Source organism: Cinclus cinclus, chromosome 3 (assembly GCF_963662255.1).
Source record: "Cinclus cinclus chromosome 3, bCinCin1.1, whole genome shotgun sequence".
Classification (NCBI taxonomy): Eukaryota; Metazoa; Chordata; class Aves; order Passeriformes; family Cinclidae; genus Cinclus; species Cinclus cinclus.
Genome location: NC_085048.1, coordinates 53,623,457 through 53,644,436, shown reverse-complemented (window position 1 = coordinate 53,644,436; position 20,980 = coordinate 53,623,457). Strand labels below are relative to the sequence as shown.

General features: G+C 38.7%; 1 protein-coding gene across 4 annotated transcripts in view; it reads left to right on the top strand.

Annotated features, from left to right (window-relative positions):
* The first annotated feature begins 5,588 nt into the window (after positions 1-5,588).
* The window catches only part of SAMD3 (sterile alpha motif domain containing 3), a 34,886-nt gene continuing 19,494 nt past the window's right edge, over positions 5,589-20,980 (top strand). The window contains exons 1-5 of one of the 4 annotated variants that reach the window (XM_062488809.1): positions 5,589-5,685; positions 6,431-6,620; positions 10,459-10,569; positions 18,015-18,200; positions 18,498-18,582. In XM_062488809.1, coding sequence (XP_062344793.1) covers positions 5,607-5,685; positions 6,431-6,620; positions 10,459-10,569; positions 18,015-18,200; positions 18,498-18,582 — 651 coding nt within the window. In that variant the 5' untranslated portion in view covers positions 5,589-5,606. The remainder of the gene's footprint in view (positions 5,686-6,430; positions 6,621-10,458; positions 10,570-18,014; positions 18,201-18,497; positions 18,583-20,980) is intronic. The other 3 variants (XM_062488806.1, XM_062488807.1, XM_062488808.1) reach the window with 3 other exon arrangements.

Genomic DNA, 20,980 nt, shown 5'->3' with positions numbered 1-20,980 from the left:
ACCCACAGTTTGGGCTTCTGGCCTAACTTCACAAATCAATGCTCCATTAAGATGGAAATCTTCACTGTTCCAATGCATTGAAACAAGGATCAATGTACACTATGATAAATGTACAGACATGATTCCACCATCTATTTTCGCACAATTGGCCAGGGGGTTGGTTAAAGACCCTGTTCTGTCCAAAACCCACCAAAACTTGATGTTTTCAATTTAGCCTGTGCTGCTGATTGCATGACCACATGAATAGCTATAGAGAAGAGAGCTGGATTATGACTGCAAATTTGGGCTAGAGGGGAATTGCAGTGCAAGGCTACAGTGCCCGAGGTCTCTGTACTGCCCAGTGACAAGACCTGGAGACCTCTGGTAAGCCAGCAAGCAGAGACATGATCAACACAATACCCATGGCCCTGGTGACAAATTGGTACTTTGGGAAGCAAAGTCAGTGTGATATCACTTACAAGATGAAATTATTTTTTGTTTAGTTTTCTGGAGCAATGTCTGTGTCATAATGAACATCTTCAGTCTGATTGCTTTATTTTAGGTACATGAAATTTCATTTTTGTGATTCATAAATTTTTAATCTTTATTTGATTTTTTTCTGTTCTCACTTTCCAGTAACATTGTATTTTATCTGATACACTTTTCTTAAAGGTGTATTGGTTTGGCATTACCTGGTTTTTGGTAGCAGGTGGGTCCCAAAGATGGCTCCTGTGGGAAGCTGATGGAAGCTTCCCGCCACATCCAGCACAGCCAGTCCTTGATGGCTCAGAAGATGGACATGCTGCTGGCCAAAACCAGGCCAGCGAGAGATGTGGGTAACAATTCTGTGATTACATACTTAAGAAACAAATCAAAACAAAGTCAGTCATGGGTGTTTCTACTAGTCAGGGAAGAGGAGGAAGTGAGAACGTGAGGGAAACAGCATGGGAGCATCAAGGTCAGTGCAGAAGCTGCTCCAGGTGACAAAGCTGAGATTCCTCTGCAGGCTGTGATGATGATCATGGCAAGGCAGCCCATGAGGATCCACGGGGGATGCAGAGATCCCCCCACAGCCCATGGGTGATGTGCCCACAACAGAGAGGGTGGATGCCTGGAGGAGGCTGTGATCCCCAGAGGGAGACCCGGTGCAGAGAGGGGACCCGTGCTTCCAGGCTGGAGCAGCCTGTCCTTGAAGGACTGCACCCCGTGGGAAGAGGCCCATGCCACAGCAGTTTTGGGAGGACTGCGTGCCATGGGGGGAGTTCACATTGCAGCAGGCACAGTTTGGCTGCTGCTCACAGGAGGGGGACCACAGTAGAAATCCATGCAGAACTGTCTCCCGTGGGAGGAACTCCATGGTCTCACAGGGGAAGGACTCCTCTTCTGGAGCAGCAGAAGAAAATTTCAGTGATGAACTAACCAAACCCTCATGCCCTGTCTCCCTGCACTGTCAGTGGGAAGGAGGGAGCGGCTGTGGGGGGCAATGGTGTTTTAAAGGCTTGTTTTACTTCTCGTTATCCTCCTCTGATTCTGTTAGTATTAAATTCACTTTGCAACCTTAAGTTGAGCCTGTTTTGCCTTTGAAATGTTTTTTTTTTGTTTGTTTGTTTGTTTTCTCCTGGCCCTTATCTCCACTCCTGAAGCCTTCCTTAACTTTTTTTCCTCTCTGCCCAGCTGTGGCAGGGGAGGGTGATAGAGTGACTCTTATGGGTGCCTGGTGTTGGACCAGTGTCAAGCCATGACAAAAGGATAATATAAAAAGCTTTGATTTCACAGAGCCTTAATTTCCAGATGATTTTCATTAAAAAAAAATAGGAAATTTACAGCTAAGTGTGTTATTTCTTCTCTTGTGTACTGTTGCCAGTGATAGCAAGAATGAAGTCTCATTTACATTACTATTAAATCACTGTCAAATTAACTTTCTTCCTCTCAGATTGCCAAATAATTTGCACAGCTGTAATGGAGAGAACTTGGTTCCTGTGATGAATCTTGTTAAAATGGGACAACTAATTTTTCTAGTAGTACTGCAGATAGCACAGATGAAAATATTTTTAAACTTCATATAGCAAAACCTTGAGTATTAGAAAAGGCATATTTAATAAGAAGCACACAATTTAAGGAAAGATGATTTTTTATAATATTCTTCAAAGTTAATTCTTGCAGCTCAGGGTTTTGTCTACTTGATAAACTCAATGAATGGGCATGTTCAGAACCGTTGGAACTTCCCTTAGATCTGATCAAATTTTAAAAGGTTTGTCTGGCTTGTTTCCCTTTATCTACAGCTGACTAATGAATGTGCATGTTTTCTTCCTAGATGTCATATAGCCTTTCTCCTAGGTGATATGAGTTTTCTCTTGCATCTGCTGTATGTTTACATCTCTCCTTGTCTTGCAGCTGCATGTGTTCCTCTTCAGTAGCATAGAAATGAGGACTGGTATGTTGACTTTAAGATTTGCTGCTTCGCTGATACTGTCAATCTTTTTCCCTTTCTTTCATGCATCTCTGCACTATGGTTCATGCTAGCATAAAAGCCTGATAAATGACAGCAATATGTTGTTGGCATTTTCTTTGAGGGATGGGGAAGGTGTAAGAAGAGCTGCCTCAGGGTCTTTCCATATATGTTATTGAAAAGTTTTGTGGACAACTGATGTTCTTTTCATGATAATTCAGAACTGGATCTGAGATTACATATTCTGTCTTCAGTACATTTGATTGAATAGATTTTTAATTGTTTTTAAAAATAAGTTGGTAGTAAGTGGAGAGAAATTAATAGTCTGTAATGCATTTGAAGATTAAGCCAAATTAAGAGAACATAAAATTGCACACGGGATACTTCGCTTATATCTTTAGTATGCACCAACTCCTACTCATCACACTAATAACTTTGAGACCTGGCCCTGTACAAAATATGCCACGCAGCTCTGATATATACATGTGCACACGTCACATGCCTTACACATTCCTTTAGTACTAAAATACATTAAATTAACCATAACTCTGACCTCAGTGAAAACCTCATAGAGGCCTATCAAAAGTTGTGCTATTTGTAGTCTGTGGTGCCATAGGCTCTCTCATAAGTCAGCAATGGAGGTAAATATAATAACTCACTCATCGTGTTTCAAATGTTTTGATATATTCACTTATTCATTTAGAAGTGCCACTTCAAGGCAGCTGTGGACAAGATGTGGGTGCACATGCAGTATGCATCTGCTAACACAAGCATGCTGGTCAGGAACCCCATCTCTTGCTATTGTGTAACCAACTATGTGAGCTGAAATCTGTACCATTGATAGGTCCTTAGCCTGATCTGATTGAAAGCTGAGATTTTTGTCCTTCTGTTTTGAAGAATTTTATAGTAAATAGAAGTGCTGTCCTGTCATATTCTAGGGAAAAGTAATTTTGATTGATTTAATTATTTCATTTCATTAACCAGGTTTAGTTAAATCCTAATTATAGTTATTGAACGCAGGTGTATGAAGAAATGAGTCCTAGTGATTTGCTATATTATTAACAGAGATCACTCACACTTTGAACTGTTCTGAATTTGACTTGAAATTATGCTGTAAATTGCTGACTCTAAAATGTTAGAGTTATTGGGTTTTTGTTGTTCTGACTTATAAGACTTGATTAAAACATGTAAGTATTCACAGGTTTCACCACACTAAACACAGGCAACCCTTTGCTGGATGGTGTTTTGATGCTACTGTAATAAATAGAATCATTAATGAAGACAAATATCAGCATCCATGCTCAGTCCTTGTTGTCTCTATAACGCTGCTAGAAGGCTCATGTGCTCTTTTTCTCGTTGCTTTATCTATTACATGGGCAAGTAACTGAAATCACTTTTGAGAAGCGTTTCATGACCCTTTATGTATATAATCTGATATAAAAAAAAAAACAGCCTCTCAGCTATCATCACTTCCCTTTATAAAGTGTACAGCCTGCATTTCCACGTACAAGTAGCCATTTTGCTGTAGAATTAGCCACCCTGGGCAAAACGTGCATATTGTTGTGCATGGCTAGAATTTGCTTTTGACATTTTTTGAAGTGTTGGTATCTGCCTGTCTGCTTTAGAGGAATTGTTCTAGGGTGTTAGTCTTCTTACAGGATGAAGACGTGACCTTTCCAACATTTTAATGTATCTCTCTCCTTTTACACTGCTTGGTTGATAAGGGAAGTATCTTTCTGCTTTGCACTTAGTTTTATCTTACAAGTTTTTGGAGACTTTTTTTCTTCCCTACTCTTTGCAAGGAAGTAAGAAGTGTGACAGAAAGGTGTGATTTTTAATTTACACCAAAGTTCTCAACAAATAATGACTTTTCACACCCTGTTCTTGTTGCTTAGCCTGGGGGAGGAGTTGTATGGCTACTGTTGTCATATCAAATTAAACCCACTCATGTAATTCAGAAAGGCATTCCTCTTAAACTTAACCCTTCTAAGCTGCTGAAGTCGACAGGCATGAGTGTAGGCTGAAGTGTGTGTCTTTTGGAGGGTCTCTGCTGTCGAAGGATGAAAATGGACATGTTTTTATTCAAGGAGTTTTTTCTTTTTTTTTTTCTTTTGAGCACAAATGCTGATGAGGTTTGTGAGGGTGAGTCTTCATAATATCCTGGAGTTTGCTGCAGGCTCAGGGTACGAAAGGAAATGTTTGACCAGCAATGCCAGACATTCATATACTTGTCTGAAAAACTGACTCCAATAATGTCATTTTGCTGTGGATTACAAGCATGGTCATGGAGCACGTGGTGCTCCTTTAGGTTATGGAGCTCAAACACATTTATAACAAAATTCTCCTCAGAGAGAGTTTTCTGCTGCTGAGAGGTTTGCAGCATGGAACAAGCTGTGTCTTCATAAGTAATCTTCCTCTGGGGAGGTCTCTAGTGGTTTATGGGATGTGTTGCACTCCTTCATCATCCAAGTGAATGCTCCAGGCAGGGGGCACAGGATATGTGCAGGACTCATCCAGAGGGTGGATGCACACATTCCAGCTGCCCCAGAGACTCTGCCTTCCCAGAGTGCCCACTGCATACTCCCAGGTACCACTGAAGCCTGGACAAAGGAACCAGCAAATAACAGGAGGAGCAGTCTCCTCCCTTTCACCTTTGTTGTTCCCAGGTGTTAGTAATTCAAGGTTAAGTATTTGCTGGGTACCTGCCCTGCGGGGTGGTGCACAGAGGGTTAAGGTGTTTGATTGACTGTAAGCATGGATGTGACAGACTCTAATCTGATGGTGGGTTGGTTTGGGTTTTTTTTTCCTTCTGTAAAATGTCAGCCATTTCCTGATGAGCCTGATGGTGGTGGTGAATTTCACACCTTTTTTCTTCTCTGTGTGGAAACCTGGGTGTTAATGGTACTGGAGCAGGTCCTGTTTTATAAGGAATGAGGCTGCCTCAGAACAGAGGGAAATCAGTGACGGGAGAGGAGGTGAGGAAAGTGATCCAAAGAAACTGCTACTTACAACAGGCATTAGCTGGATTATTTTGCAGTATTTTTATTCAGATCATGGAGATATATTGTTTGCTAAGTGCATTGTTTTGTTATGAAATGTTGGAGTTTGGCTTAGAGTTCAGCACAAAAATAATCCCCTTTTCATTTCAGAGGGAAATTTATCATTGCAGCAACTGAAGATGGAAAGTTGGTCAGTTGAGCAAGTCTGCAACTGGTTGAAACAGAGAAATTTAGGAGAACTAGTACCTAAGTTCCGTGGTAAGCATTTTTGTTGTTGTTGGGGGGGGGGGGGGGGTGGTGGTGGTGGAGTTTGTTTAGTATTTCTTGCTATGCATTTAATTGGCACTGCCTACCTTGTTTTGGTTTGGGGCATGTGTGTATATACTAACCTCAGACTTTTATAGAAATTTATTAGGATGAGAAATTGGCATATATCTGATAAATCAACATAAGAGCACAGATTTGTTACAAAGTCTGAGAATTTCTGGGGATGAGTTTAAGCCTGTATATAAATAGAGACACCTCGGATCAGAGCTGGCAGTTTAAAAGTCTTGACAGGGCCTATTTCATGTTGTATAAATCTTTTGAAATAATACAAATGTAGTGTGTGAATGTTTTATGTCTGAGTATATAAACACTCTACAGAAGAGTGCACAAAAAACTATTATGTGAACAGCCTGGTTCTTGTGTACTCTGTTTAAAAGCTTGATTTCCTTCATCAGCAAGTAATAGTCTCCTGTGGTTCAAGCAAGGCCTGATTTAAAGCATTAAAATAGTCCACTCACTGCTTCAGTGTGTTTCAGACTTGGCTTTTTGTCAGGGAAAGATATCTGGCCAGTGATTAGGACTCCTGGCACTGCTTGGGGAAGGATGGTGCCAGCTGAAGAAGACTGACAGCAGTACCTTTGACCTGTCTTCCATCATCATGCTTTTAGGCATACAGAATGTAACTATAACTATAAAGCTATTTTACATTAATCATTTTATCCCCTTCAATCTGCAGAAGAAGAAGTAAGTGGAGCAGCTCTTCTGGCTCTTAATGATCGTATGGTGCAGCAGCTGGTGAAGAAGATTGGGCACCAGGCTGTGCTGATGGACCTGATTAAAAAATACCAGCAACAGAAGAGTGGGCTGGAATCCCTCACCTACTGTTGTGAAACAGCTACTCAGAAATTTCCAGAAGTAATCAGTGGGTGAGTTTGTTCATGGCACAGTGAATATCAGTCTGGGTATAGTTGTATTCTTTTAATGGCATTTTAAAACTGGCATTTACTGGCTCTTCAGCTGTACCTAGATTTTATATTTTGAGTATCTGTAACAAATGTGAAATGTAAAATTGGATTAATACCTTGTGGTTTTAAACCGGGTATCAACATTCCTGAACCATGTCATTAATTAATTTAGATTTCCTTCCTAGCCAGTTCTAGGACCTTGTTTTCATTTGGATGAAGCACTGCCAAATTTTCACTATAGCTAAGATTTTCTTTGTTTGCAATATTAACCTTTTGAAGAACTTACTTTTAAATGCTTGTAAGCCTTGGAGTAAAATAATGATTTAGCCAGAGATAATATTTGTGTCACAGATGTACTGAAAGTCAGTTTGTCAAAGGAAATTCTTGGTCCAGATGTAAGCATTCAATAATCCCACAATGGGATTATTGAAAATTATTGTGAAACTAGGTAGATCTTGAGAAAACAGATTCTAGGGAGGTCGTCCTCAGTGATTTTGTTCTGACTCTTGGTTAAGCAGGTTTTCTTTGTTTGTTTGGAGTTTCTTATGGGAGGGAGGAGGGGGCATAATTTGTGGGGTGTTTTCACTGGGGGGTATTTGGGTGAGGGGTTTGTTGATTCTCCCATCCTTTTCTTCCATTCTGATCTATTTTAAGTCTTGCAGGCTTATGTTTTTCTCAATGCCTTGGCTGAGGAGAGAAATCCTGATCTCTAAGTGATCCCTTCTAAACCCAAGAATCCTGGCTGTAGACAATGGCTTGCCATGGATGCAAAATGCATTTTTTCAAAGGAAAGGGCTAGCACTAAGGCTGTATTAGTCACAGTAGGATTAATCCCAGAGGATTAGAACTGCAGAGCATTTGCCTTCATCCAAAAGGAGTCCAGGTTGTGCACTCTGAGGTGATTAACAGCTCAAACAAAAGCATTTTAAACAGTGATAACCATGTTACCTCTAAACAACTCGAGCTCATGAGCAGAACTGAACTGCACAGGGAGCTACATCCTCCTGTCCTCGTGGAAGTATTTGTGAAACTCCTCAGGTAAATGCTCCTGCACCACTGGAGTAAAGGGGGTTTGCAGGAAGACCAAGTCACTGCATGTAAGATTTATCACAGACCTGAAGTATGCAATCACAGCCAGTTCTCTGCACCAAGGGCCTGTCTATTTGATTTATAGGAAGCTCCTTCTTTAAGGGTAGAGATACGATTGTAGGTCCTGTACTTCATCCAAAGTGTGGTGGATATACCATGATTTTAGCAGAGGGTTCAGAAGAAAGCATGTCCTTATGCTTATGGCAGTTAGAATGTTGCTTTGGATATTTAGCTTTCATCCTCGACTTTGTTGGGGGTGTTTGGATAGACTGTGCCTCAAATGTGACTTTTTTCCCATGTGCTGCTCAGCTCTTGCAGATCAAGCCATGCTGTCCCACAAAGAGCATGCATTTGCAGTAGCATGAGTGCAACAGTTTTGTTGTGAAATTCTGCAGACTCCGAAAAGACAAAAATTGAATGCTTAAAATATCAAATGTTAGTGGATATAATTTTCGTTAGAATCTTTCCTTACCTAGTCTCCTTCCTGGAAAATAAGGTGCTAGTATCCTTCTATTTACAGGGAAGTTGAGTAAATAAGTTGCTGTTCCTGTAATATTTTCTGTGTCAGCAACAATGACAGAATAAAAACCAATCAAGTTCAAGATGCATTCAGTCATGTATTTTTGTATGAGTAAAAACTCAATATATTCTGTACATTTTAGGCTATAAAATGATGAAAAAGCACCTATAGTGAAGAGTATTTGTTACAAAACTAAAAGTTGTATCCTTATGTGCAGATAGCTGTGACTCTCTTTTCTTAACACTGCAGTGCTTTTCTTAGTGATGTAGTTCAAAATTATTTTTTCTGTTCAGTACATCTTGAACAAAATCCTGTAAGAATAATTTCTTTTGATCTAGTTCAAGGACTCATAACTAAAGTATATGAGAAACTGTTTTGAACAAATGTAAAATTCATGGTTCCAATAGTTCACAAATATATGTGAACTCACATTTCCTCCATTGCTCAGTGATGTTAGGCTGAATTGCAGTGAGTAGAGAAACTGTGATAAGATTTGCAGTTAGTAGCATCCACAGCTGGTTGTGTGGTCCCCCTGTGGTGCCAGGGAACAACAGTGAAATTTGAGTTTACACACTCCTAGCCCCTATCACGCAGTGCTTGAGCCCAGGTGAAAACCAACCATCTCTTCTGTTTTGCAGAACGATTTCTCAGTTGGGCCTGTTCCCAGAGCTTCTCACCCTGCCAGGACTAGTGACTGTGGAGAGGGCATTGCTCAGGGCAGGGAAGAAAGCATCATCATCACAGTCTCTTTCTGGGTTAGCTGAAGGCACTGTGGAGCTTCCAAGAGCTCTATTTTGCTGTTGCATTTCTCATATCAATGCTATCCCCAGTGCTTTTTGGTGCACTCCTGGCTGCCACATCTTTATCCTGGTGTCCTTGGCTCATCCTCTGACTGTGTGTGAATTGTGCTGACCTCTCCTCCCTGACAGAAATAAAGTCCTTGGCTGGACATGGAATTTAGAGTGCGATAGGTGAACACTCACTGTGTGGAAGATTTGTGAAAGGACACCAGATGTGGCTTACATGTCCAGCAGTTTGGATTTGGATTTAACATCCTTGGTCTGTCACTGGTTCAGTTACACAGTAGAAACTGTGCTTATGTGTGTGTGAGGAGCTCACATACAGACCTTACCACGTAAATACTAAGATGCCTTTCACAATCATTTCTAAGAGCCACACAGAATATGCTAAGGGTTTTCTTTGTTTCATTTATCTGCATGGCTGAAATGTATTGGCTCATGGAAAGGGAGAACTCCCCTTTAAAATATGGCAAACTTTATTGTCACTTCCAATAACACCTTTTTGTGTGTTGAGTGGAATTAAGGCTGGAACAGTTTCTAGAGCCTCTTTAGAGTTTAGGTGGTCTGAAGGGATGAGGTATAGGGGAGAAAAAAAGTAGTTTATGATTGCCATGACTTCTTGGCAGCATAACAGTATCCCCTATCTTAGCTTTGCCTTTCCTCCAGTGTGAGGCAAAACTGCTGATGTTGGTTTCCAACAACATATCTACCAAAACAAGAAATAACAAGAATATGAAGAGGGGCAGAAGTGAACACAGAGGTTAAATGGAAAGCAGTGATTTGGACTGGCTCATAGCAAAGTGGGTATCTATAGTTTTTGTTGCTAGTAATGAGCTAGAGCTGGAGCAAAAAGCCCGGAACAGTGGACTGTAAGACCATTAAGTATTTGGAGATCTAGGGTGGCTGGAGTAATGCAAAGCTGAATTGAAGCTTTTGACTTAACCACTGTAAAAAACAACTTTGCAAGATTCTAGTTAAATAGAAATGTATTGAAATGCTGTGTATTTAGCTCTTTCAGCCCACCCCTTGTATGTTGTAATGGTTAGCTTTTCCTAGAATTTAGGAGATGCCAGGTTATCAAGGTGAAAGTTACCCTGCAACTCTGAGAAGGCTGATTTTCTTGGGATTTGTAACCATGTAGTAATTAGAATATAAGCAAGCAGAACTTTCTACATTTTTCCTTTTAGTTTGTCAGAGTTTGATATTTAACTGAGAGGTTGATTAAGAGGTATAGCATATAAAATCATGACGTATTTGATATGTTAATTTTCTCCCTTTCTGTTTCTGCCCCTGGAATTTTAGAGCCTTAAACTTCCTCTTTTTTATAAGCTTTTTTATAAGCTTTCTTTCCACAAGACCTGAGAGTGATTTTTCTTCTTTTTTCTTTCAGGGCTACTGACAGACAGATGTTAAATTCTTCTGGTCCTGTGGAGCAGAAGAAATATCTGTGTTTGGCTAAAAATGAAAAAGGACTAATTGATCATAGAGTGCTAAAGCAAAAGTGAGTTTATAATATATTCATTAAATTTTCCTTACCTTTTGAAAATTACATAAACACTTATTGCTTCATTTATACTTTACAAAAAGTGATCTTAATTGCTGTAGGTCAGGTTCAGGTATATCCAGGTGTATTTAGAAAACAAGAAGAACAGAAAATTATTAGAATTTGACTAAATGAAATAGCATGATGGTGTGATTCCTTGCTCACTGTTTCATGTTAGCTCATGCAGAGGGCAAGACACAGGTTTATCTTTATTTATGTGATTTTTAAAAAATCATATTTTACAGATGCATTTTCAACAACAATCTGACAAATTAGTCATTACAGAGTGGAATATCACTATTCAATAACTTGTGTGCTTGAGGCCTCTTAAATATAGCACTTGGGAAGGTAGGCATGCTGATTCCATTTGCGCACTCATTTTCCTTGGTTATCAAAATAAACCTGCCTAGAAACTGGAGACAAGACAATGTGATGGGTTTTCTCCTTTTTCTTTTTTTTTCCTACCCATGATTTTCTTCTTTGAGATGGGCAGTCAGTGTTGAAGGAGAATCCTGTTCCTCTTCCAAGGCAATTATTTTCTTGATTGCAAAGCTTTGTCTTCTTATCATTATCCCCCTTTATTTCCACCTGCTGTAACGTCTCCCCCTTCCATTCTCCCCCACAGGGATGATTTAATGCTTTTAGAAGTCCTGGTACTTCAGTTTTTAAAAGAACAACCCAAAAACTCCAAAGATCCTTTCAGTATTGTTATCAAAGAAACAAATCCAAATCACTTGAACCCTTGGAATAAGCCACTACTATGATCCTGCGATTTTTAGACTGTGCTTCTAAAGGATGTTTATTTTTATTTAATTTACCTTGTGCTGTTTAAAGAATTTCAAATGGGTTGTGTGAATTAGAGTAACTATTACACAATGTACAGTTTGAATTATTGGTATTTGGCCAGAATTATACCTATAGCCTCTCTCTCTTTGTTAATTTCATCCAATCTGACAAATTTAAGATTTGTAGGTTGATGGCTTTTTTGGTTTGGTTTTGAGTTTCTGTGTTTGTTTGTTTGTTTTGTGTGTGATTTTGGGGTTTTGTGTTTGTTTTTGGCTTTGGGTTTTTTTTTTTTATCCAGAAGATTTTTGGAGCCATAGCTTCAACAACTGTATGATTTTGCTGGAAATGAATTAGTGGATGCCTTTATGGATTATTAATGCTGGTGTATTAGCTCCAAGTTTCTATGTGTTTCCTGTGTAGGTAGTCTTAACAACTGTGTTAAATACACTCAATATACCACAAATATTATTAAATATTACCAAAATATCAAAGAAGAGTGAACACAAAAATAAAGAATAAGTGGATGAAGCAATTGAGTATTTTCTTCCTGTATTGAAGTTGAGCATACATAAAACCAGATAAGGTTTGCAGGCTACTCCAATGGAATACTGCTTTCCTAGCAATGGCAGAAGTAAAAACAGCCAATCTTTTTGTTAATCTCCCAAGAAGATTAATCTTGAAGCAGTGCCTGTCTGTGAAGACAATAAGATAGACACAGAGGACAATTCAGTAAATGCATTTCCCATATTCCTGCTTTTCTGTGCTGGCGTACTAGCAGCTTTATGGCTCCTGTCAGCCTCGGGTTTATCTTGTTGCTAGGACAGACTTTTATTATTTGTAAACACCTGATACTGCTGTGGAAAAACAGCCTTTTATTGGTTGGTTTATATGTTCTGTCTGCCTTTCCTCAACATATTTGCTTAGCAAAATGAAGTCCCTAATGTTTCCCTTTTCCACTGCTTCCACTATGATGGTCAAGCTGTTTTCCCACAAGAGCGATATCCTGGTACATGTTTATTTGTAATTTTTTTTTTTCTGTAAAAACGTGTTCTGTAGCTCTTGAGAGCTGAAAAAACAGATTTACTGTCTGAAAGCCCTGGAGTAATTTGCTCAGAGCACAAGCAGGATAACAGATCTTCCAGCCAGCCTCAATAGGTTTTGAACTCTCCTATTTGCTGTGAGTTTGGAAGATGTGGTCAGTGCTCAGCTAAACTGGGCCTGCATGGGTCATTCATTTCCTCAGTGAAGAAAATGTCTTTAACTAGGCCAGTCCCACATTTTTTTTGTCAGGCTAGGGCAACTACCCTGACTCCTGCTTAGCTGCATCTAAAGTGTCTTTAATTATCATGGTATTCTGCTAATGATCTTTAGAGAGCTCCTTCCTTTGCTTCCCCTACAAGCTGTACATCAGTATCGTTCGTCTGTTTGATGTGCTTTATCAGAAACACACTTATCCTTGTGCTTTAAAAATAAAGAAAAAGAATAGAAAATTTTAAAAGGAAAATAGAAAAAAGCACATAGCCTGAAAAATTGTCACTTAGCCAATTACTTAAAATGATTCTGCTCCATTTACACAAGCGGGCAAATATTACTTTTATATACATACGTATACACACAAATGTAGCTACAATCCTATAGTGAAAACTCAGTAAGATTGTGCTTTTTAATGTATAGCTTAAGAGTTTCTTAGTTTCTAAGCAAAGACCTTATTCTCGATATCATCAGAATTATTTCTGGTATATGTGATCGTCTTTTTTTCAGTTAGCTCATAAGGACATGAAAAGCAGACTTAAAAAAACCCCACATGTTAATTCTTTGACAGTGCTCAGTAGTAGGAATGAAGTCCTGCCTGTCTATTTTGTTCAGAAGGACAGTTGTCAGATGCTTTGATTCTACCTTTGGTATAACATACCAGAAAAATAATTTCATTTTTATGATTTCTGATAATTTCACTTTGATTGTTATTGTGCCTTCAGGAAATTTGTCTTATCTGTGAGTTTTGGTTTGGTCACTTCAGAGATTGAGGGAGATAAATTAAATCCTAAATTTAAAGTATGTGGATGAAAGAATTTCTGCCACTTTTTTTGTTTGTTTTTATTTTAAGTCAGCATTTCATGTCTCTGTCATTGCAGCAGGATACTTAAGGATATTAAACTAAAAGACCTAGAAGAGTCATAATAATAGCTATTGTCTGTGCTTGTTCCCTCAATGTTTTGAAAGTCAAGACAATTGGATTCAGAGTTGCGGAGTGCTTCAGGTCATCGGAGCTGAATTTATTGACTTGGTGCTGTGAGTCTTCCACAGAAGTTTGTAGGAAAAAAAGAAATAAATTGCTATGTCTTTTCCACACCAGAAATGAGCAAGTCTTACAAATGACTTGCAGAAGACACCAATTGCATTGCCTTATTAGGGCCTAGCAAAGTCATAACAGCAACACAAAAGAAATTCCAAAAAACCCATAAAATTCGTTGGATGCAGTATAACGCATCTTACGGGGTGAATATGAATAAACCCCATTTCTTTTAAATGGCCCGATTTAGCTGGCAGTTTTGTCAGTCAGATTCCCTAAGGAGCATTTTTCCTTCCCCTCTCTGTAACCCACAGTTGCAGCCCTCTCATGAAGTGAAAGCGCAAAGACTTCCCTTATGTGATGCAGCTCCTCAGACTGTCAAAAAATCTGGACTCTTTCTAGAAGAAGGTTGTGTCTGCATCTTGCAAACTTTTTTGGAAGCAGTTTAATTTTGTCTGTAACTTTGTGCTCATATGAAGCATGATGGTTTCTGTAGAAAGGGTACTGCAGTAGAAGCTGAAGTGGGAGCTGCTCTGGGAAATGGGCAGCTTTGGCACACCTCACAGCTCCCACATCCCAGCCCTGCTGAAGTTAACACTGCTGTGGGTAACTTCTTTTTCATTCTAAAGAATACCTGCCCTTATGTTTAGTGGGAGCTAAAAAATATAAGACGTTATCAAGGACTAGGTAGACTGCAAATCCCAGGCTTTAGGGAGCAACTGGAAAACCTTGTATTTCTGCTCAAAAGTTGGAAATTACAACAAAGCACTAAAAGAGAGTGCCATGGGGATATTTTAGGCACAGATACCAGAATTTTGAATAGAAAAATAGAGCCCTTTTTTATCTGACTGTTGAGAAAAAGGAAAGTTTTATTCGATATTTCATCTTCTGTCATAAATTCTTCATTTTGGTGGGAATAGCCTTTGCAACCTTAAATGTTGACATAAAGTTGAAAGAATATTATACATGTGTTGGGGAAATGGAACTTTTTTTTTACAGCTGAAGACTTTTCCTTTCTTTCTTTCTTTCACACCTGCAAGTTGCTTGTTTTCTCCTCTGTTTCTTCCTTGGATTTGTTAACATGGACTTTCTTCCAGACTACAAACCTTCAGACCACAGTCTCTTGCTGATGTGTAATGTACACATATGAAAGATTAGACCTTCATTTGTGAATAATGAGAATCTATTGAGGCTTCACCAATGTGCTGAGTTTTATGTGGATATACCAAAAAGGAAAACAACCCTTTATTGATGTCAGAAAATTTCTTTTTAACTGTTATGTCTTCTGACTAAATGGGATCTGAGCTCAGTTGGCCTTTCAATCACATTTTGCCCTAAATGAACTAAATAGATGCAGGAAACAGATCCTTCTTACTAGCTCAAGGAGCTCAAAACCAGCAAATTCTTATTATGATTGGGTATTTGATCTTGTTTCTAGGTTTCTATGGCACTTTATACGACTATCTTTATTGGCCTATATTGATACCAAGATTATTGTTACTGACTTGTTACAGCTAATTCAGGTAGCTCTGTATGTCTGTGTGATGTTGCATGGGGCACTGAACCTGGAGAGATAATGCTGTGTTTGCTTCCCACTCTTCCCTCCAGTGTAATCAAAAACCATCACTGAATGATCTGGGTGACACTGCAAATGTGTAACTCTTTGTCTTTTTGGCAATAAAACAAGGTATTTCCTGGGATTAGGGATGCCAGGGGATATGTAATTCAAACAGATGGGTCTTTGGGGGTTCTTTGTGAGGTTTTTTTGCTGGTTTTTTTTTTCCTTTTTGGTTTCTTGTGAGGTATTTTTCCATCTGAAGGAGACAAATGGCTCCTCCCAAAATAATGCTATTTTACAGCTTCATGTCTCAGTAGACATGCTGTGTATGAGCAGAATAAGGTTACAATAGAGACAAAGAAGGAAATAGCTGTGTGAGACAGGACTGTGACTGAGCACATTAAAGTGGCAATCTACAAAACCTGAGTGGTAAAAGCTCTGTGAATAGTTGTCTCTTTGCTGAGGAGCTGCTTTTTAAGATGCAGTTCCATAATGGAGCTAAGCATAGAGACCAGCTTGCTTCATCTGAATTGGCATTTGTTTCACCTCATAAGAAGCCATTCTGGGGATTTAAATTGTGAGAAAACTACATGAAAAGAATAATTAAGACCTTTGTCACTCCTTTGTGGCTCCTTGTAACTTGCTGCAGGATTCCTAGTACCAGTAAGAAAGGGGTGTAAGTCAGACATCTGACTGTGGAGAAACAGGGACACTGAAATTTTGCCTGAGCTAGCCATTACATTAATTTAGCTATAGAAACAAAAATCTCAAGAACTGAGAGACAAGAAAGGATGTAAGTTGAGGTTTTGAGATTTTTTTTGAGATTATTTTTTTGCAGTTTCAAGATTTTCATCTAATTTCTGCCTCAGGTTGGCTAGAAGAGGTATGGCTAGAAACAGGCTATATATATTTGTACCTAAATCTCGAAATTGTATGGGCACTGGGATTTATGGATAGAGCCAAAACCTTCCTTGACTGTGGAGAACAGCATTACAGATGAACTGAACTGTTCTTTTGGTTAAACAAGTTTGCATGTGAGCATTTCTGAGGATAAAGTTTATGTGGAATTGCGTCTCTTTTCAAACAAGTTTGTATTTCATTGTGAAATACTGCAGCACATGTTTAACGTGACTTCCCAACAGCAATGAGTCCAGCTAAAACTAGTGAAATATTTAATCTCGTTCAGTGTGGAGACCAGAGGAATTTTTAAATCTCGTTTGGAGAGCAAGGAATTATTTTGTATTAGTAAGGTAAATGAAGAACAAAATGAAATTAAATTACGAGTATTTTTATTTCTGTGGCAAGTGTGAAGGGACTGGTGAATGGGAGAGTTGACATGATTCCCTGATTATTAGCCATCCCAACTGAAAGAAAAAATTATTTTCTCAGGTGACTTAATGTAGTCCAGTGTGTCCAAATGGAACCTGCTATAAACCCTGCCACTTTTTGAAATGGCTTTTCAGCTTCAGTGGTATTACCAACAAAAGGAATTTCAGTGCTGCTTAGATGAAAAGTACTGTAAATTTTTAACTTCTGTCCACTTTTGAGGTATTTTTAAATGGTAGCATGTTGAAAGCATTATGTAGTAACTTGCAGCCTGTGTGCTACATCACTTCCATCAGGAAAGTTGGTGAAGGTACAGGATGCAAACTTAAAGGCTGCAGAGCTGCTCAGTGATGCTACATTGAACATCTGCACTTTGTTTGCATAGGAGGGATTTCCAAGTGATTTTAGAATCTCAGTTGGGTTTTATTTTCCTACTTGTATATTGATTTATCACCAAAAAAAGGACATGAATATGTCTATGTGGCTATGTTGTCACTTCCTGCATAACTTTGCCTCCTTTTGAGACTGCAGAGTGGTAACAGAACTCTACTGTACTTTACATCTATTGGTAACCATCTGTGTCCCATGAAATCTGGTTGTTTTGCATGGGGAAAATGTAGTGCTGTGAGTACTTCTAATGATGTTAGTAGCAGAATACTGTACTGAAACGATATACTTTTTTCCTCAGCACTGCATTGGTAGGGCTGGGGTTGGTGCAATTTTATCAGGGATGTAGAGATTTTGATAACCCACAAGAGGTATTAAAAGATTCCAAGGTGGTGTGGCAGCACAACCAGGTCAGAAAGAAGGAGAGTTATAGGCCAACCTATTCAAGAAGGTATTGAGACTATAACTGGTTGTTGGGACCCACTTTTCCCTGTGTTCTTCCAGAATGAGGATTTGGGCAGCCAGTGGTGATGACCTGCTCACCCAGCTGGGGTGTGACTTGTGTAAATAGCAGTCATGGTGTTCTTGTGACAGGAGCTGCTGGGCTGTGCCTGTTTTGTTTTCTGACGTGAGCTGATGATAACAACCTTCATCCCTTCCTTACCTTCCCCTGTGGGAAGATAGCCTTAACTGATGTCACATATAGTATTTCATTCAATGAAGCTGTTTGTCTTACTAGAGAGGAAACATACCATGAATGAAGACAGATAAAGGTGTTTTGCAACAGTAGCAAGCCCCCACTGACTTCTGCTCTGCTTTCTGTTAGGAGCCACCTCCTGCTGTCTGCTGGTTGTAACATTCCACATTTGACTCTGTGTGTATCGACTGCTGTTTTTGTAGGCATTCTTCATGGAGGGACAAAGACAGCAGGCCTTGAATTTCTATAGCAATAATTTTCCCTTGTCTTGCGTTTTCCCATGTATTTCTCTTTCCTTCCTGCCTGCATTTCCATAGAAGAAAGATGTGATGGCGATGATACAATCATTTCTTTTACAGAAAAAACCTGAAATCATTTTTTGCAAGACAAAAGATGTTGCAGTGGACAAGTTCTTATGTTTTGCCAGACTTTCCTTATGATGTCAAATGCATATTAGCAGAAAAAAAATGCCCTGATCACAGTATGAGAATAAGGATTATTGAATTTTTGCAAGCAGACATGACAAAATACCTAAAAGGATCACTGTAAGTAAACACCATTAAATATATTTTGGGGTGTTACCTGTTGTTTACAGATGTAAATGGATGTTAAGCTATTCTCTAATATGTTTGCTTAAATAAAGAGACCAAGGTCCTGAAACCTACTGAAACCAATAGAAAGTTTTCATGCAAGCTTTTTAGCTGCTCCCTTTGTTCTTTGGAGGGCAATTGATGCCTGAGAAACAGTCAGAAATAGTTTAATGTAGATCAGTATAGACTCCAGTGTTGAATGCTGTCTACAAAACCAAGTATTTCTTTTCCATCTCCATCTTGTTTGCACAGGTATCCGAACAGTCAGCAATATAACATCGTTGTCAATGCTCTGCTCCAGGCATACCCATTCCTTGATGAAGATGGGAATGGCTTTGTAAGTATTGTGGGCTTTTCCCACATAATCAATCACAAGAAAATAATCTAGTTCAGAAAAAATCAATATCAATTTCTTATATGCTGGCTCTATTCAGAGCACACACACTTGGCTGTGTTTGGCAAATCACGTTCTTATTTCACTATGTCAATTAAAGATTAATCCAGGTATAGCTGCACCTCAAAGCTACCATGAGATCATGCAGAACTGTGCATGAAATCCTGGTTGCTTGATAGATACAATTTTTTTCTGGATTGATTTCTGCCCAGGGATAAAACTAAATGTTTTTTTGTTGTTGTTGCTTTTTTTTCCTATTTTTAAAAGCAAAGAAGCTTTCTAAAGAGAAAATTGTCTGTATGAGGGCTAACATGTGACTGAAGTTCTTGCAACATATTATGGTTGTTTGTGTGTTAGACATAAAACTACAACATGCAGTAATACTAGTGGTTTAAGGGATCTAGGTCTAATTTTAAAAAAATAATTGAAAACAAATTTTGGAATATCATTGGGGAAAATAATAGAAAGCAGTGGAAGGAGATTATTTGAGTTGGAATTACATTTTTTTTCACATGTGATCCAGAATATCTGTGGTCTCAGAGGACAGTGGTCACCTTTTCACTTTACATCATTGCTTTGCCATGTGATACTTTTATAGAATCTTGTAAAAGCCTGTGGGCCTCAGTTGGGACTGTTGGCTTTAAACATATATAACTAAATATCTTACATGCCATTACTGTAGAAAGCAAAATAATTTTGGGAATGAAAAAAACTTGAGGCTTAAGGGGTAACTATTCTAGCTCTCCCCTGAGCCCAGGCTGAAGGGAAAGGACTAAAGAAAACAAGCACATCTCAAAGAGAAGAGATGGAGCAAAAGGAGCAGAGGGAAACAGTCTATCCTCATTTCTAGACAGGATACTTCTCTCAATACCCCAATGGTGGTCCTTGGGCAGGGTGCTGAGTAACACTATGGCTTCCTCTGGCTCCCTGTATGATGAGGAGTTGGAATGATATTCAGCTTGTTCTGAAGGCAGTTTTACAGACTTTAACTCTTAAAAACTGTTTTAAACCAGAGATTCTTAAGCAAGGTTTTCAAAGGGCTTTAATTGCAGAAGGACCATGGGCCAAATGAAACTACTTATAACTCTGTTCCTTGGGAAATGGTCATTACCTGCCAGATGGATCGCAGAATTGGTGCTGACAGTAGTTATATGATGGGGCAGAGATTTCAGAGTGATTGTTCTTTTATCTTTTGATCTTTCCCCATTCTTACTAGAAAGCATGTCTGGCAATAACTGCAATAAGTAAACCAGCAAGCTGGAATTAGCAGTTTGCAGTATTGCTAGTCTACCACTTTCTGATCCAGTCCCTCTTCATTGCCTGTGTTGAGACAGGAAAAGCTGCACAGAAGTTGCATTCTTAAGTATGCCTGCATTCTTAAGTTTGGAGGGAGTATGAATGAATTAATATTTTTTATTGGACCTACTGTTAGACTTTCTGTTCTTCCTTCTTGATCATAAACACTGTAAATGCTTATTTTTCTTGATCTGGGACAGTTGTGTGTTACAACAGTAACAGCTTAAAACAAACCCTACAATATATGCCTAGCTGCTTATCACAAAACTTGCAGTAAAATTGAATTCATATACCTTTAAGAAGTAAATGAACAGCAAAAATATTGACAAAGAACATTCTTTCTTTTTTTTCCTCAAAAGAATGTTGAGTAGGTCAAAAAAGCAGAATTTTTGTAGGTTTTTCTCTTAAAACTCTGTCTGGCTATTAAGGGACTGTGATTGTTGCTTGCTGTTCCTGATAACATTATTAAAATGTAAGATGTAAAATATTGATTACTGAGAGATTTTGAATACCTTAAAATTGTTTCTCTATAGTAATTAAACAGTTGTTGTTATTATTACAATTTTTTTAAAAGTACATTGAAAGCATTTAAGAAATTGACCATCAATAAAATTCAGAGGAAAAGGGGACTGATAAGTAAATGTAGAAAAGGAAAACTAACATGAGAGTAGTATTTTAAACAAAAATGCTAGTTGCATTCCTTGTTAAATACCATTCATATATAAGCTTCTCATAAACTGGGGAGGCAGTTCTTATAATGTGGTTTTGGTGTCTGCATTGGGAAGATAGGAATAGCACTCTGTAAGTTCTAATTTCTCTGTGGACTCCAAAGAGAGCCTCAGGTGGGCCAGCTGTGCAGAGATGTCAGTGTTTGATAGATGAAAGACATGAAAAGGAGGTGGTAAAGGCTGGAGAATGGGACATATCAAACATGGTGATTCAGCTGACCTGGCCTCTGAGAATAATGGTTTCCAGTAGTGGTAGTGAAATAAAATTATTAGAGTCTATATAGAATACCAACCAGTCTGTTTTCAGTTACTGGACT